Here is a 16506-nt window from a genome sequence, read left to right on the forward strand (position 1 = left end):
AATTAGTCTTGTTCAATAAAAAGTCATCTCACAAAATTAACTTGAAAAGAGGAGCATCAAGATTGCCCTCTTCTCTTTGCTCTTGGGCTATTTTTTTTTAATTTAAAAGATGAGGTTTTTCTGTGTTGCTCAGGCTGAAGTGCAGGGGCTATTTAGAGGTGCGCTCATAGTGTACAGCCTCCAACTCCTGGACCCAAGTGATTCTTCTGCTTTAGCCTCCCGAGTAGCTGAAATTATAGGAGTGTGCCACTGTGCTGGTCTTGGACTTCTTAGGTTTCACTTCTCTGAAGTTTTGCTGCAGCTGGAGCTTGCATGATATGCCCCCTGGCTGGAGGGTATTCATTCCTAAATTCTGTTTTTATTTCACCTAGACTCCTAAACCACTTACTATTCCTGAATTCACCAAAGAGTTGAGCATCCTCAGCCCTGTTAAAAGATGCATGCCCTCCCCACACTCCCATGTGAAATGCTACATGGGCTGAAACTCATTCTCCATGCAGGCTCGGGACCCCTCTCTGATGGTGACCGTAAAGACGTTTTGTGAGAGGGCCTGTGATTTGTCCCTGGTACTGGCAGGGACTTCAGGATGCAACCACTTTTCAGGATAACTCAGTAAGGTACTCACAGAATACTGGTTGTGAGAATAAAAGAAAGAATTCAGGAATGAAGTAATATGTTTAACAAATTTTTTGACAGTAGACGTCTTAAAATGGGCAAGTTCTTCCCGGAAGAAGCTAAATGAAGAAAGTTTGAGTAACAATGGCGATAATACAAACCAAAAGTTTTAGCTTTTTAAAAATCCTGGATTTATTAATAATTAGTAACAAGTGTCCAGTTGATCTTGAACTTGGTGGAATCATTCTGACTCTGCTAATAGTTTTTAGTGTTCAAAGGCTCCTATCTAGGAGACACTTTGTGGCTTTCATTTTGTATTCCTTTCATCAAACTTTTGGATGTCTCTCCAATGTTACTTTAAAGACAACTTGTGCATTGGGGACATCCTTTACAAGCTTTGTAGGTGCCAGCCTTAAGGAAAAATTATATAGTTTGGAACTGCAGCTTGTTCTTTATGTTTCTTGTAAGATTGTCTCTGTAGAATTAAATGACAGAATCCGAAAGGCAAGCTCAGAGCAGTTGATTGAAGGAGTATGATATGTAAAACACACTTTATGTACATGTATGCAAAGGTGTGTGCAAGGGGTGCAACAAAATGATTTGTGAGTGTCTCCCTTCTCGACCTGTTTTGACCAAACTTTATTACTCATTTAATGGAACTGTAACAAAGAGCAGGAATCAAAACACATGGGGGTCACAGAGGCTGTTATGTTTATTGTGCCGAACAGACAGTGATAATCCACTAGAGAAATATTTCAACAAGCAAGCGATTCAAAGTACAATCATAGACAGCAATTCTACATGAAGAACAAAGAATAAAGTTAGAAGACACTCAAAGGAACAGGGAGAAATTCAACTGCAGTTAAACGTCTTGATACTTTTCTCCTGCAAACATACCTAACTTGCAGAAATGGTAGAAAAGTTAAATGTCCAGTCTTACTTAGCTGCGACCAACAACAGCAAAGAACAGTCCTATAAAATTTATCTCCCACAAAAATAAACTATATATATAAAAATTTTATGATGTTCTTACTGTTCCATTGGCCACAAGCTTTTTTTTTCAGTATGAAAAATGAGGTATACTGGGACTTAAGAGGTAGTAGTGTGTTTTGATTGTACAACGTACAGGAAATAAAAGTGTAACTTCATCAGAGATGGAAATTGCTCGGTGCACCATGTTTGGCCAACATGAGCAACTGCTTCATTTTTATGAGCTGGCCAATGAGGTTTCTAAAAGCCCCATCCAAAGATATGGAATGTGACTTTTATTTTTATGAGCCACAGTTTATTTGCTTATTTAATGCACAGTTAACAGTAATGTTGAGTTTTAATTCTCTCCATAGCTCCTTTGGTGATTCACAACAGTGAGCGATCTGCCAGTCTCAGAGAGGTATGTGGCCTTTGAAACTACCTCCCTGAAATGGCTCGAAGAGAGATGGTTTTGAGTTTCATTTGGCTTCAGTACTAAAAGCCATACTGACAAAAGCTGTCATGAGAAACTACCTCCTGGCCCAGTTGATAATACCATGTTAAAAAGTCAGCACACTCACTAGGAGAGAAAGGCATAAAAACTCTACATAAGAAGCGCTTAAAATAAATCTGATTGAAACATATTACAAAAATCACATTTGTGTAAAATACATGAAAATATTTGTCAAGCATTTTCTTATATTCAACTAATCTTAAAAACACATATGTTTGATTGCATTATGCAAAAGCAGGGCTTGTTGCATCTCACCTACAAAGCTTCAAGTTTCTTTGAAGGTTGGCTTTTATTTTATTACTTATTTACTTATTTTGCAAAAGTATGTTAAAATGTGTTCCTTTCTATCAAATGTCTTTTATAAAAATAGTTTTGACTAGGGATAGCTGCAGTTTGAACTATTTCAAACATTGAAAAAAAAAATGAATGCTGCAAGTAACAAGTTCATTCCTTTTGAAGTCTGGAGGTAGGTCTTTGCAAGTCAATTAGTCCATTTCCTTAAACAATTCATTTGAGGTACAGACATGGAGGATAGTATTTAAACATTACAGTCAAATCTTATGTGATGTGTAGTGTGTTTGAGGAAAATTATCCTTAAGAACCTAGGAGCGACTTGGTTAAAAAAATATTTAAGTTAATGTAGAAATCTAGCAGAGAAGCTGAAACAAGTATTTGTAAAAATGTTTAATTAAAAAAAACATAGAAAAATACATAGTCATGCTGAAACACAGTAAGGAGATTGCTTCTTTAACTGTAATTAAGTGTACAAAAAGAACTGCAGATGATTAGAATCACCTACCCAGTAAGTTTTTTCTTGCATTGCTTGTGTATAGCAGCATGTAATAAGTACTAGACTGTAAATTCATTGTAACATTCAGAGGTAGTATTGAGTAGTGGGGATATATTGCATCTCTGGCTAAAAGTGCAGTTTGAATGAAGAGATGGTGAACTCAAGCCGAAGAAAAGCACCTCGGTCAACCATCTTATGTCAAAACGTATTACTTGAAGTAACACATATGCTTAATTTGAGGTAAGTGGTATTTAGGTCTTTCATGGAAACTGATACACAATGAAAAGAGAGAGGAAGAGAGAGAGAGAAAGAGAGACTGCCCTTTTTTTTTTTTGCTTTTTAAATTGTATAACTATAGCAAAAGAAATTTAGATTTCGCTCCTCCCACCTCATAGTTCAGGTGAGTTCATCATGCATTATTCTGTTGTACCTTTTCATTAAATTACAAAGAGGATAATTTTACTTGTCTAGATTCCTTAAATGCTCTGAGGCTGACAAGTGTTATTTATTGCTAAATGGCATTTGGCTCTGTAGGAAGTAGACTTCCTAAAAATGAAGTGTTGTCCTGAAAACGAGTGCCGTGAGTAAATTTACTCCTGCTGATATGTGTGATATCCATAAATAGAAGAGTTGGCAATATTTGTTTGCTTACTTCCCTTTTTGAAAAATGAACATAACCTTTTCTGGTTTGTTAGCTGAATGAAAGGATACATCAGCATTTCGTCTCATTTAGAAATAAAAAGTTAAAAATCATCAAGTAAGTGTCTACAAGATTATACGAAAAAGAGAAAGTAGTATCTAGTCCTTATCTTTGGTGTTCTAAACAGAGGATTCACTACAGGGAGTGGGTTGGGGTGGTGTTTGAGGCGTACAGTGTTACACACCTCGCTCTTCCTATATGAATGCCCGACATCACAAGTGTGACACATTTCTTGTTTGCATGCAGTGCAGTGATTGACTAAACCCAATTCAGTTTTTCTCTGAAAACCCGCCCACTCTTGCTTATCAGATCAACAAACTATTAGTAGGTTAAGAAAAAAGAAAACAGTAATTAAAAGTTGCATTGTTAAGCTGTGTCCCCTGTGTTTACAGCAGTTTTTCACTAAACCTGGGACTGTGAAGGGATTACAAAGAAAGTGATTAATATAGTCCTTTTTAAGGTTATGTGATTTCTCCCCGCCCCACCCCCGCCCTCCCCCGCCCCACCCTACCCCACCCCACCCCAGATGAAAGTGGAAAGACCATGGCAATAGAGAATAAGTGGTCACTGCAGTGTCTTCTCCCTTCAAAAGATCCAACTGCTGCTGAGGTAGAAATCGAACGTTGGCGCCCCCTAGTCCTCTTCGGCAGACTCTTGTGAGGATGTCTCTTCAGTTTCCTCCTGGAACACACAAAGGGCACAGCCATGACACTCAACCGTTATACTGTGTGCGCTGCTCTTGCAAACAGTGCAGAGGTAACCTGTTTCCACAGCACATTATGCTTGCCTCAGAAGAGGATGACGATGATGGCGAGCCCTCATCCCCAGGCTTCTTAATCCGTAATTGAGGAATCAAGGTGTTGTTTTTTCCCAGAGCAGTCATTAGCCACTGTTGACTTTAGGCTTGACATCATGGCGCTGGTCAGCAAATTCAATTGTTTGCTGTCCAGAGAATGTCAGGGCAATGCACGCTTACTCACCAATTAGGAAAAAAAAACAGGAATGGATAAATTTTTCCCGACAGCATGCCATTCTTCTGATACTGGCATCAGATATTATTACCAGATACTGGTAATCATAGTTAATATTTTTAGAGTGCTTACCAGATGCTTAGGCACCTTCTGTTATTATTACTATTTTACAGATGAGAAAACCAAGGCACAGAAAAGTAATATGCCCCAAATTACAGGGCGTGTGGGACCAGGATGTGGGTCAGGTCAGTATTGGTGCCAGCATCTGCATGTGACCGGTATGCTACTGTGCAGAGGCAGTGTGAGAGCAGGGGCAGAGCGGACAACAAGGCTTCCCAAATCCATTTCCTCCCCCTTGTATGTATTAAAGCACATTTTGAGACAGTGAGCAGAGTTCGGCGTAACTGCTCAATCTCAATACGAATCCACATCTACCAAACATTTGATGGTGGGCTAGCCAAGCAGAGAAAATCTAATATATATGTTTTTGCAAGGCCCCCTCTTCATATAAATCTAACTCCTCCCTCCCTTTTCCTTTTTCTGATTCCTTATGGCTCTGGAATTTGTTGGAGTTTCTGCGAGCCGGCTTGAGCAGCAAAGTTCTCTTCCCTTTTGCTTATTTAACAAATGTGCAGTACCTTTCAGGACATGGGTGGTAAAGCGGAGACAATAAACATTTCCGATAAAAGCGTCGTGAGTGAGAGGATGATTTTTATCAAATGCTGCACATTGTTTCATAAGACAGCATGTGAAAAAGATCTGGGAGAAGAGGTAAACATTTACTCCTGCAGGAGACCGAGCCCCTTTAAGAATGACCAGCTTAAAACAGCTTATAACAGTCTTCATACTTTAATAGATTTGATTTTCCACATGGCTTCATTTTGTCTGGGTGGCTAACCGACACAATTTATACCTCTCTTCCTTTCCCAGGTCACTACAGTACACCATTCAGTAAAGCATGCCTTAAAGCTTGTCTGCATTATATGACCAAACCTCCATTCATTAGTGTTTGAAACACTTCAGCTGTGAAGGGGCTCCTAAATGCTACCATGTGTGACGCTTTTGCGTAAAAGCAGCAAACGGGAGGAAGAAAGCCCACATGAACGGGCACTCACACACTCACATGAATGCGCGTGCGCGCGCACACACACACACACACACACACACACACACACACACAGACTCTATCCTGGGCTTTAATCACAGGCCACTGCCTACTTCAAACCCTATGCAAAAGGTTTCAAATATTCTCTTTCCCCCTGAAGACTGAGAGAGCTGTAAATCCTGGGAATAAACACACATACAAATGAATGGGTTACAGCTTGAAAAATATAACCATGGCAGCATCAAGTCATGAGATTTCACACCGGTTTTGTTTAGTCTGCTTTGGGTTTTGTGGGAAAAGTGGAACGTATGAGGCTACCTCCCCTTTAACTCCCAACCCCCAAACTGCGGGCTTCACATATTTAAGCAGCAGGTTTATACCTCTTGACTAGGCAATAGGCCATGACCCTGAGATTCTCTGTGGAGCCCTGGCCACAAAGGAGGATGTAGCATGATCAAAGCCATGGGCAGACGAAAGAGAGACGAGCCAAAGATCAGCTGCCCTGTGACCCTGTCTTTTCACTTAATATTTAAATTCCAGAAAGTCACTAAGCTGTTAGGCAGATACACACTTCGTCCGTCCCCAAATGACTCACTTCTCATTATGACATGAGGTGTGGACTTAGGTGACTACTCTGAAACAGATTACGGCATAAAAGCCAGCAGGTATATTTTATTCCTTCTCATGGTTAACAAATTAATAGAGCTCAGTCAAGCTGGCAAACCTTCTGGATTGAGCTGTAATTATTCCCTTTCTGTTTGATTTTTCTATACTATCTGCAAACCAAGGTACTTGCAAATCTGGAAGTAAACAGAATTTTCAGGCCATGAACTTAACAAAGACCTTGTACTAAATGGAATGTGATCAGCTTTTCAAAATATTCCCGGAAACTGTGCCTGATGTGAGCTCCTGAAACTCCTGTATTCTACCCGCTTAGACACAATTCAGATGAAAATGGTAGTAGGTCATATTGTTTCCTTTACTTAACCGTCCTTAACAAAATGTGGATAGTTGGTTTATTAATGTATCTTTCTGCTGACCTTGGAATTCTGCTACTAGTAATTATCAGTTAGTACTAGGAACATGACTAGGATATCAGAAGGTGGGAATCTCATTCCATTAAACATTTGGAGGCAGTGTGGCTCTCACATGCTCAGAATGATGGTTTTCTCAAATGTCTAGTTATTGGAGAGCTCACTCTTCTTGGCATATCACTGGCTGGCCACCCTTCAAAGGAAGGAATGGTTCCCAAAGGGGTGATGTGGCGGGGCGGGTGGCTCTTCCCACCTCTGCAAACCTCAGCTCTCACCTTCCCAGTGACTTGGCCTTTGGCTACACGTTGGATTCTGTACCACAAGTGTGCATTCAGTGAAGGGAAGAAAAGCCCTCCCTGTCAGGAATGAGGTTGGAAAACCCATTCTCAGCTCCCCTAAGTGTCATGGTCTGGCCAGACTTAACACAGGGTGCTTCTGTGGTGCAAAGAGGGAATAGAAACAGGTGACATGGAGAATAAGCAGCTAACTCTGACATCCCCAAAGAGTCCTGTTTCTGTAACTGAGGAGTTGGTAGGGACCCCTGAGCTTCAATCATCTTTAGTAACTTAAAAGACATGGCTGAGTGTTGTAGACAATACCTTGTACCTTGACATGTTTTTTAAAATGTCTTCATATTTGTCACCTAATGGCCAAAGGACTTTTGAGCTTGTGTAGCTCCCAGCAGGAGCCTTGAAGTATTAAGGAGATGAAAACTGTAGCCAAGAGTTGCACATATCTCATTAGGGTCTAGTGGCAGCGTGGGAAGGCTAAAGAGCAGCTCTTTGGTCAAGAAGTCTTACCTGTTGGAATGGGGCTTCAGAAATGTTCAGATGAAAGGTCTTCTCAAAGTAGTGCACAGTGCCATTTTTATAAGCACCAGCCACTAAGACCTCTAAACACTGAACTGCTCCCAGCCATCACGCAGCTACTTTACAAAGACAAGTGAGGCTGCACAGTACCAGGCCAAAACGTGCGAGCTTTCCTGGCAGAAAACAGGGAACAGAGGTGGGCAGAGTTGGAAAACTATATTTTTATTATAACTACTGGAAAAGTACACTTACTTTGCCTTAGTTTTTCTTTTGTTCATGAAAAAAGGAATTTGATAAATGTTAACTCTTTCATTGTTTTAGCTAAGCTTGGAAAAAATTCCACTAAAGCCCCGAAATGTAGTTTGCACAAATCACTCTTCTTTTAATTTGGTTCAACATGATGCATGTGGTATGTGCCTTTGGGTACACTTTTGCTAATTGAATAAAAAGAAGGAGGAAGATGGCTCAATATCCAAACTTAACTCCTAATGCTGATGAAATTTTAAAATGTCTTGAGTTTAATCAGTCTTACCATACAGGCATTGGTAAGGGTGTGTGCTGGAAGGAAGTTCAATATTTAATGCTAAGAGCTGAGGCTCTGGGTTTAATTTTCAGATGCAGACTAAACAGCAGGTCTGCAGTAGAAGAGGGCAGTGGATTGTAAATGGAACCAGGAAATACAAACTCCAGGGTGGTATCACCAGGATGCCCTCCTTTGCGTGTGGTAAAGAGTGTAAAAATCACAGAAGTATATGTTGGCTTTAACAGATCCTTATCTTTCTTTTCTTAACTGCAAATAATTCTGCAACTCTTCTATTACATGATGTTGCAGGCTAGAAATACATTTGTAATTTAAGCTATCTTGCCAATAAACCTACAAATACCTGGTAATCTAGAAAGGGTAGTTATGGCTAAATGGCATTCCCTTTTGTCATCTGTGTATGTTCAACTCAGGAACTCAGAATGACACATTCAGGAGTTTTTTATGTTCATGAATAGCTTGAGTCAGTCCTGTCACAACAGAAATAGAGGGCTCTCCTCAGCAGCAATGACCAGGAACCAATTTTTCAAGTTCTATCTGTAGCTAGGTGACCGGCAAGACCACAAAGCTAAACTTTTCTATTTCTCTACCAGATATTTTAATTTAAAATTTATCGGGGCTGCTTAACTTAATGGAAAGTGATTATTTCCTCAACTAGGGCAGCAGATTTTTAAAAAAACATGTCAGATGGAACATATATAAACCATACAATCTGGCAAGAGCAAGGGATTCTGTTGGAAATGTGAATCCAACAGAAATGTGCGGGAAATATGTTTTTCAAATGGAAACAAGAAGTTGAGATATTGATAGCACTTGTACCTGGTCTTGCCTTTATTTTTGCGTTATGTATATAAAAACATAGAGAAGTGTTAGGACCACTTTGCATGCGTTAGCATCAACTTGATAAAGTTGGTTTGAAGGTCTTGCTGGGGCATGTTTAATGTAAAGAAGGTTGCTCTTGGACCTTACTAATCATAGGTGCCAACCATGGCACTAGCAAGTCTCAGTCCCACTATGTCAGACCAGTAACAATTATACATGTCTATCTGCACTGCAGGGTTGTGCGGGAAATGTGACAACCATTTGGAAAAACCCTGAAAAAGAGTAGAAATTCTGTACGACTATAGTGTGAAACTATTAATGTCAGTTACTCATTCTGTGATTCTTTACCTGTGATTCAAGGATAAGTTCTTAAGAAAGAAAAAAACTTATTATTAAATAATGTCTCCAGAGGAAAGTAAAATAAAATGTCTTAGATTCCTAAAAAGGACTTCTGCTTATCTTATCTGTAGCCTCAACAGAGTGTTCCATTACTGAAAATATTGCAACAGGAGTAACTCTGGTCTCTGGGATACAATGAATTTCTCCTTCCTGGGATAAAGGGCTATGTTTAAAAAATCTTCAGATGGTAGTGATGTTTTTCAAATACGGAAATCATTTTAGGTATAAACTAATTGCAAGTTTTCAGGAGTCATGGTTTCTGAGCATTACCGGTTTGATCAGTTCCCCATGCCAGGTTCAATTCTTATTGCAGCAGCACTGCATTTAAAAAATAGGTAAAGACACAGTAAAAGGGTTTCTGCATTAAAAAAAAGTATTTAAAAGAAGGGATTTTTTTTTTTTTTTTAAATATACAAATGGGGTCTCACTCTGTTACTCAGGCTGGTTTGAAACTCCTGGGCTCAAGGGATACTTTTGCCTTGGCCTCCCAAAGTGCTGTGATCACAGGCGTAACCCACTGTGCCCAGCCCAGAAGAAGAAAACTTAATTTCAACGTTTCCACAACTGTTGAGGAATGCTCTTATTTTTATGCAAAGTAGCTTTAAAAATTATGATTAGGTTAAGGAGTGTTTAAGGGTTATATTCCAGATGTGCTTATTAATGGCATAGACAAGGAAACACCTTTTCCCTTTGTTTTGTAGATGTGTAAAATTCTGCAGAGATGTTGTATTTATTGCCAGGGAACAGAATATTTGTGGATTTTAATCATTGTTGCATCAAACGTTTTTTATTATCCTGAGTTATGACTTAACAAATAATTTCTCAGTAGACATCTGAGTGTCCAGCAAACATTTCCTGAATGTAAGTGTCTGAGACAATGCAACATATTTCTATTCAACCGTTCAGGATTTTCTTAGAAAGACCAGGTTTTCAAGCCAATTGCTATTTGTTCCATATTAATTTGGGTCAGCAAGTTTAGAGAGTAAGAAGGTTTTATATTGAGTAAATATTGGTTTTTATCCAGTTCACATCAAAATGTAGAGGAAAATTCTGCAACATGAAGGGGAAATGCAGGCGGCCACTGCCATTTTGTTTTTAGCCTAATCCACAGACTTCCCCACACAGAAACAGTCATACTTTAAAAAAAAAAACAACTCCCATAGTAAATTTGTCAAGTCCAGAAACACTAAATTTTGCCTTTTAGAGTTTTATAAGTTGCCCCAAATTGAATGATGTTCTTTCACTTCTGTTAGAAGCTGTCATCTCTATAAAACATTTCCTGCCAAGAACTGCTGACTTCACCCTGCCAATATTCCTGTATTACAACTGTTAGCTAAGTTAATTACTTCATCTGTTTATAGTTAATAATCATTTTGATATGCTTCCTCTGCCCTCCAATTTCCCTGTGCTGCTATGTCCATGAGCTACTTTATTAAGGGTTAAACCTGGGTTTCCATGTCGCTGTCTCCTTTTCCCTTGACCTTTGTCATGTCAGAGGTCAGAGGTTAAGTCAAAAAGTATTTCCTATATGATAAAACAGTGCAACTCAGGGCAGCCTTTGATATGATTCTTCATGTTTTGCCAGTTGGTACTAAACATTTACTGGCCCACAAGATGTTTTACCAGCTTAAAAGAGCATAAGTAAGAAAATAAATACATCAGTAATCTTTACAACTTAGGCGGTATAAATCATTATGTTCCTTGAGTGAGTAGAAGAGTGAGTATTTGTAAGTCTGATTTATGATGAACTATTTACTGCGCTGGCCAAGGTACCATGTAAAAGATGAGTGTTAGAGTGAGAATGCTCTCCCCTTTCCTCCTTCCCTCTTTGTATGTCTAGACTAAAAGCCCCCAGTAAAAATGCCTTCTTTGAGAACGAGATGCTGACTGCAATTCATCAACTTGCTTGTCCCAAAATGAAATCTCTCATTTTGCTCCAAACAATGTTTAGGTTGTCTGAAATATAAACATCCTTAAAACTGCCCTTGAAGTCTCTGTAAAAACATTCAACATTTTATTTTAAGGAGGGAAAAAATCCCGTGATAATCAAGGCTTACTGAGATTTCTTTGCCCTGGTGCACACCACCCACAGAAGATGTTACTCGCAAGTAAAAGCTCTTTTTTGAAACAGAAAGCTTTGTTTCCTGTCTTTTCGAAACTGAAAACTTTTCAATCCTCTCATTGGGAAACTGAAAAAAGCAGGTTTATACCTGCCCTAATTGCCAGAGGCATTGCTTGCCAGGGCTATACAACAATGAGGAAAGCAGATTGAAAGGGTGGAGTACTGTTAGGATTTTAAAAACCTGTTTTCCCTCTGGGTAGGGAAGAAAAGTGAGAGAAAATTTTCTGAGTTACATTTAGGGAGTCCCTTTAGGGAGTCCCCTGAGGCTTTAGTCTCAGGTTAAAGCCTTTGAAGGGAAATAGCAATGTCAAATACCGGATAGTGAGATTTTTTTAGACATCTCAGATGCAGATTTATTTTTATCAAGTAAAAACTTGAGAAGCAAAGCACCCTCTAATAATCTGATGCTTTTATGGTGTTTCTTTTATTGCCGGGCGTGGTGACTGATGCCTGTAATCCCAGCACTTTGGGAGGCCGAGGCCTAGTGAGCTGATCACCTGAGGTCGGGAGTTCGAGACCAGGCTGACCAACATGAAGAAGCCCCCGTCTCTAATAAAAATACAAAAGCTGGGTGTGGTGGTGCATGCCTGTAATCCCAGCTACTCAGGAGGCTGAGGCAGGAAAATCACTTGAACCCAGGAGGCGGAGGTTGTGGTGAGTCAAGATCATGCCACTGCACTCCAGCCTGGACAATAAAAAAAAGAAAGAAAAAGAAAAACCAACCACTATGTCCGATTAGAGTTAAAAATGTAATTCATATGACTGAGAATTCAACTGCTCAAATTGCTAAAAAATGAGCTCATTTCTATCTCTTTATTTTTTTTGAGATGGAGTCTCCCTGCCACCCAGGCTGGAGTGCAGGAATATGATCTCTGCTCACTGCAACCGGGTTCAAGCAATGCTCCTTTGTCAGCCTCCCACCGCCATTCCTGGCTAATTTTTGCGTATTTAGTAGAGATGGAGTTTCACCGTATTGGCCAGGCTGGTCTCAAACTCCTGACCTCACGAAGTGTTGGGATTGCAAGAGCCACTGCACCCAGCCTCATTTCTATTTATTTTAATTAGCTAATTTCCATTTATTATTTATTTTATCACTTGAAGTGGAAATAGAGTTATTTTGTAAGCTGTTTTCATTGGTTTTGGAATTTTAGAAAAAAGCGTGAATATTACAGATTGTCCCCTTTAGATTTTTAAGAGGCTATTAACTCTCCCATTAGGATTATGGGACACACTTGAGGTTTGCAGCTGATGGCACCTGGTGGATTTCCTAAACACAAACCCCCACAACAGGGTGTCCCTTTACTTTTTATTTCTCTCTAGATGCATGTACTTGTATACACAAACACAAGTGCATATGTAGGTGCTGAGATTTATCATAACTCTGAATTTGTCTCCTCAGAATAAACTCTGCTGCTTTGTACCCCAGGTTCAGGAAGCACCATTCTTGAAGTTCTGAGGAGGCTTCAGCATTGGGCAGTATGAGAATACTTTATCACAGGGCCTTTCTTATTCTCTAAACGTGTGACATAAATACAATGAAGATGATTCTGAATGCTTTAGCCCTCATTCGGGCTAAAGGATGGAGCAATTACTAGAATACTTCTTGCTAAAGAAAATCCTAAATCCTAAAGAAATTGTGCTTTACAAAACATTCAGTGAAAACACTTGAGGTCAAAGAGGAAGTACTTTGGAATAAATTAGGATTCTATAATTTTTGAGACTGTAAATCTCTGGAAATGAAAAACTTTAATAGTCAAAAATAAGTTAGAATGTAATAATGCTACCTGGAATTTATATAATCATGAATCTCTTTTAATCTTCTTGGGAGTAAGGAGAGGCATTATTGTTATCCCATTTCATAGATGGATAAATAGAGCAAATAGAGATTAATTAGCCCAGTGATGGGGCCAGACAGAAAAACCTATGTCTCTTTACACACAGCTGAGCCCTTATTCTTAGATGTAAAATATTTAGTTGTGCTAAAATTTTTACCACCTCCAAAGTGATTCTGAATGTAACCGCTCAAAGTTCTGTTGAAGGAAGGATATGAGGCTGAGTTAATCCAGATTGCCACATGGGAAAGCCATCTGGGAGGGTATTTTGAAAGAAACAGATGGAAAAGGAAGAGATTCTTTTGAATGTAGTGTAAAATTTACATTATCCTCCAAGAACTTTCACATAGTCCTCGTGTTTATATAATTCATCACTGTGTCATTAGACAATGTAAATTAGGTAGCCCAATGAGCTCATGTTCTTTTTTATAATTCTGAGTCTGAACTCTTCTATAAAGGGCAAATCTGGAACAGGGTCTGTAAGATAGCCAGGTTGATCCTTGAAAATCAACTCAATCCACTTGCAGCTTCTTTGAGATTCTGGATTCTCATGGGGAAAAAACTGATTTCACTTATATTCTTTCTTGGTGTATTGATGTCCAACTTGCCATCAGTTCTGGCCACATTAATAATCTCCACCTACGATGCGTTTGTTCTTGCCTCTCTGCCTTTGCACATGCCATTCATCTCATCTGTTATTTCTTTCCCTTAATTTATGTTTTGGTTTCCCTTCTGCAAGTCAACAACAAAAAAAATCAAACAAGAAAATTCCACTCTAGGGTGTCATCCCCTTGACAACCTGAGGCATTTCACCCATTCATCTGTATCCCCCGTGTGTCCCATGCGCATTCACATTCTGTGGCCATTTGCTCAACAAATGCTCAAACATCTTCTCATGTGTTTTCACGGAGTGTCTTCATCTCTGGTTGCACATTAAACTCACTTAGGGAGTTCATAAAAAATACTGATGGATCTCCAGACCAAATAAACAGAATCACTGAAGGGTGAGGCCAAGCTGAGGAAGTAAATGTTTAACAACTTGCTCTTCAAATAAGTCCTGATTTGTAGTATTTGTCACTTTCCATGGTGTAACTACTCCCACCATAGTGGATTTCAAGCGACCTACTTGACATTACTGAACACGGAATTTAGAAGAGATGTTCACTATTTGCTCTTAAGGGCTGGTTCCAGCATGCCACTGGATACACACAGGCATGTACATATAAATACATTTCTCAGATGCGGTGACTGTTTTTCTTTGTTTGACTCATCTTCCCTATGACACTAAGAACAGGAATTGAATCAATATTAACAAACCACATAAGATTATTAATCTATAGCTCAAAGCCTGTGATGCAAATGTGAACTCTGCCTTATCTTTTGACTCAAATGCACAGAATTATCAACTTACTTTATCTTGATTTTTGTACAGATAAAGGATGAGAGGCTAAATATATTTGGGTTCTCCTACTTAAAATGTCACGTTTATATATATATATATTTTACATACTGCTGACAGACACAAACACCAGGTCTTTTAGCACCCCTCTCCCACTCTGAGCTTTTAGGTATGGGAGCAGCAATGAAAATATTTTTTTTTTTTTGTGGTAACTCTGTTTTTATTCCACTTAAAGCTCATGTGTAATTGTTTGAAGGCACTTCCCCTGGATCTTTTCATGTGTTTAGAAGTTTCAATTCTCTTCTTAAGTGGCATTTTTAGAGAATAATAGACATATAAGATTGCCCAGGTGGTCTTTCCCAGGCGAGGCAACATTGACCTAAGAAAACAGGATGTAAGGTAGATTTTTAATGAATTCTAGGGAAAAAGATTCCATGGATACTTAAAATTACATAAAAGAATTCTACTTAAAGAATTTGGACATGTGCACATGAATGTTCATTGCAGCACTATTTACAATAGCAAAGACCTGAAACCAACCGAAATGCCCATCGATGATAGACTAGACAAGGAAAATGTGGCACATATACACCATGGAATATTATGCAGCCACCAAAAATGATGAGTTTGTGTCCTTTGTAGGGACATGGATGAACCTGGAAACCACCATTCTCAGCAAACTGACAGAAGAGCAGAAGATCAAACACTGCATGTTCTCACTCATAGGCGGGTGTTGAACAATGAGAACACATGGACACAGGGAGGGGAGCACTACACACTGGGTCTGTTGGGGGGAAATAGGGGAGGGGTGGTGGGGGGTGGGGAGTTGGGGAGAGATAGCAAGGGGAGAGATGGCAGATGTAGGTGATGGGGAGGAAGGCAGCAAATCACACTGCCACGTGTGTTCCTATGCAACAATTTTGCATGTTCTTCACATGTACCCCAAAACCTAAAATACCATAAAATAAATGGAAAAAAAAAGAATTTGGTAGCTCATGACACTGCTCAATAACTTATTTTAGCAGGTTCAGCATGATAGCACCTAGATCTCCAATGACTATTTACATCCAGAAGGGAGGAGGACAGCAAGACGTTCTTATACTTTAATAATGGCTCACATTCTTAGCAATCATGATTAATTTATACTTCAGTTTTGTTTTCTTCAAGATATGCTTCCTCAATAAAGATTTTTTTTTTACTGTTTGTATGTATGGATTATCGTGAAGATAAGATGCTCCAGGAATATTGGGCAAGAGACGAAGAGCTGTTTCCCAATTTTGATGTTGCCAAAAACTTCAGAGACTGTGATGCAGTTATTTAAATAAGATCTAAGAATTCAATCTGCAAATTAATATAACTTAATTTCCAAGTATTCCAGCATTCTTCGGAGTGTTTTGGGATCATCAAATATTATGAAATGGTTCAATGAAGAAATATGTTTCCAGTCATGAATCATTAAATATGAGTCTGGTGTCTAGTCAACAGAATAAAGACAGTCAGTTGGGAAGGACAAAATTTGATGTTTAAGGATTGGTAAAACATAGGATAATATACAATGTTTGCTTTACATATGAGCCACCAAAATAAAATAGTTTTATTTTTTAAAGTATTTATATTTGCTTTGTACACTTAAGACCTTAAGTTTTGAGAGATTTTGAGTTATAGTCTGTATAACTGCAGACTATATATTCCTGACTTTGAAGGCTAAAACACATTTTCAAGAATAAAGCAAGATGATAATCAAAATGAAGGAAATACTAATTAAAGATTTAGTTTGGAGATTTTTTCAGTACATATATCACTTTTTATATTAATTGGGAAAAAAAAATAAATGTCTATCTCTTACCTGAGCAGGCTTCTTCTGAACAACTTGTTGTGGCTAAG

The 16506-nt window shown here is 38.8% G+C and overlaps 1 protein-coding gene across 2 annotated transcripts in view; it reads right to left on the reverse strand.

Annotated features, from left to right (window-relative positions):
* Positions 1-1236: 1236 nt before the first annotated feature.
* HMGA2 (high mobility group AT-hook 2) overlaps positions 1237-16506 on the reverse strand; it is a 135539-nt gene continuing 120269 nt past the window's right edge. Inside the window, exons 4-5 of one of the 2 annotated variants that reach the window (XM_032288259.1) lie at positions 16469-16501; positions 1237-4269 (exon numbers count right to left, since the gene is read on the reverse strand). In XM_032288259.1, coding sequence (XP_032144150.1) covers positions 4222-4269; positions 16469-16501 — 81 coding nt within the window. In that variant the 3' untranslated portion in view covers positions 1237-4221. Of the gene's footprint in view, positions 4270-14745; positions 15002-16468; positions 16502-16506 lie in introns of those variants that run through there. The other variant, XM_032288265.1, reaches the window with a different exon arrangement.

The sequence above is a fragment of the Sapajus apella genome, unplaced genomic scaffold (genome assembly GCF_009761245.1).
Source record: "Sapajus apella isolate SASKATOON/1434 unplaced genomic scaffold, GSC_monkey_1.0 scaffold2, whole genome shotgun sequence".
In the NCBI taxonomy this organism is placed as follows: domain Eukaryota; kingdom Metazoa; phylum Chordata; class Mammalia; order Primates; family Cebidae; genus Sapajus; species Sapajus apella.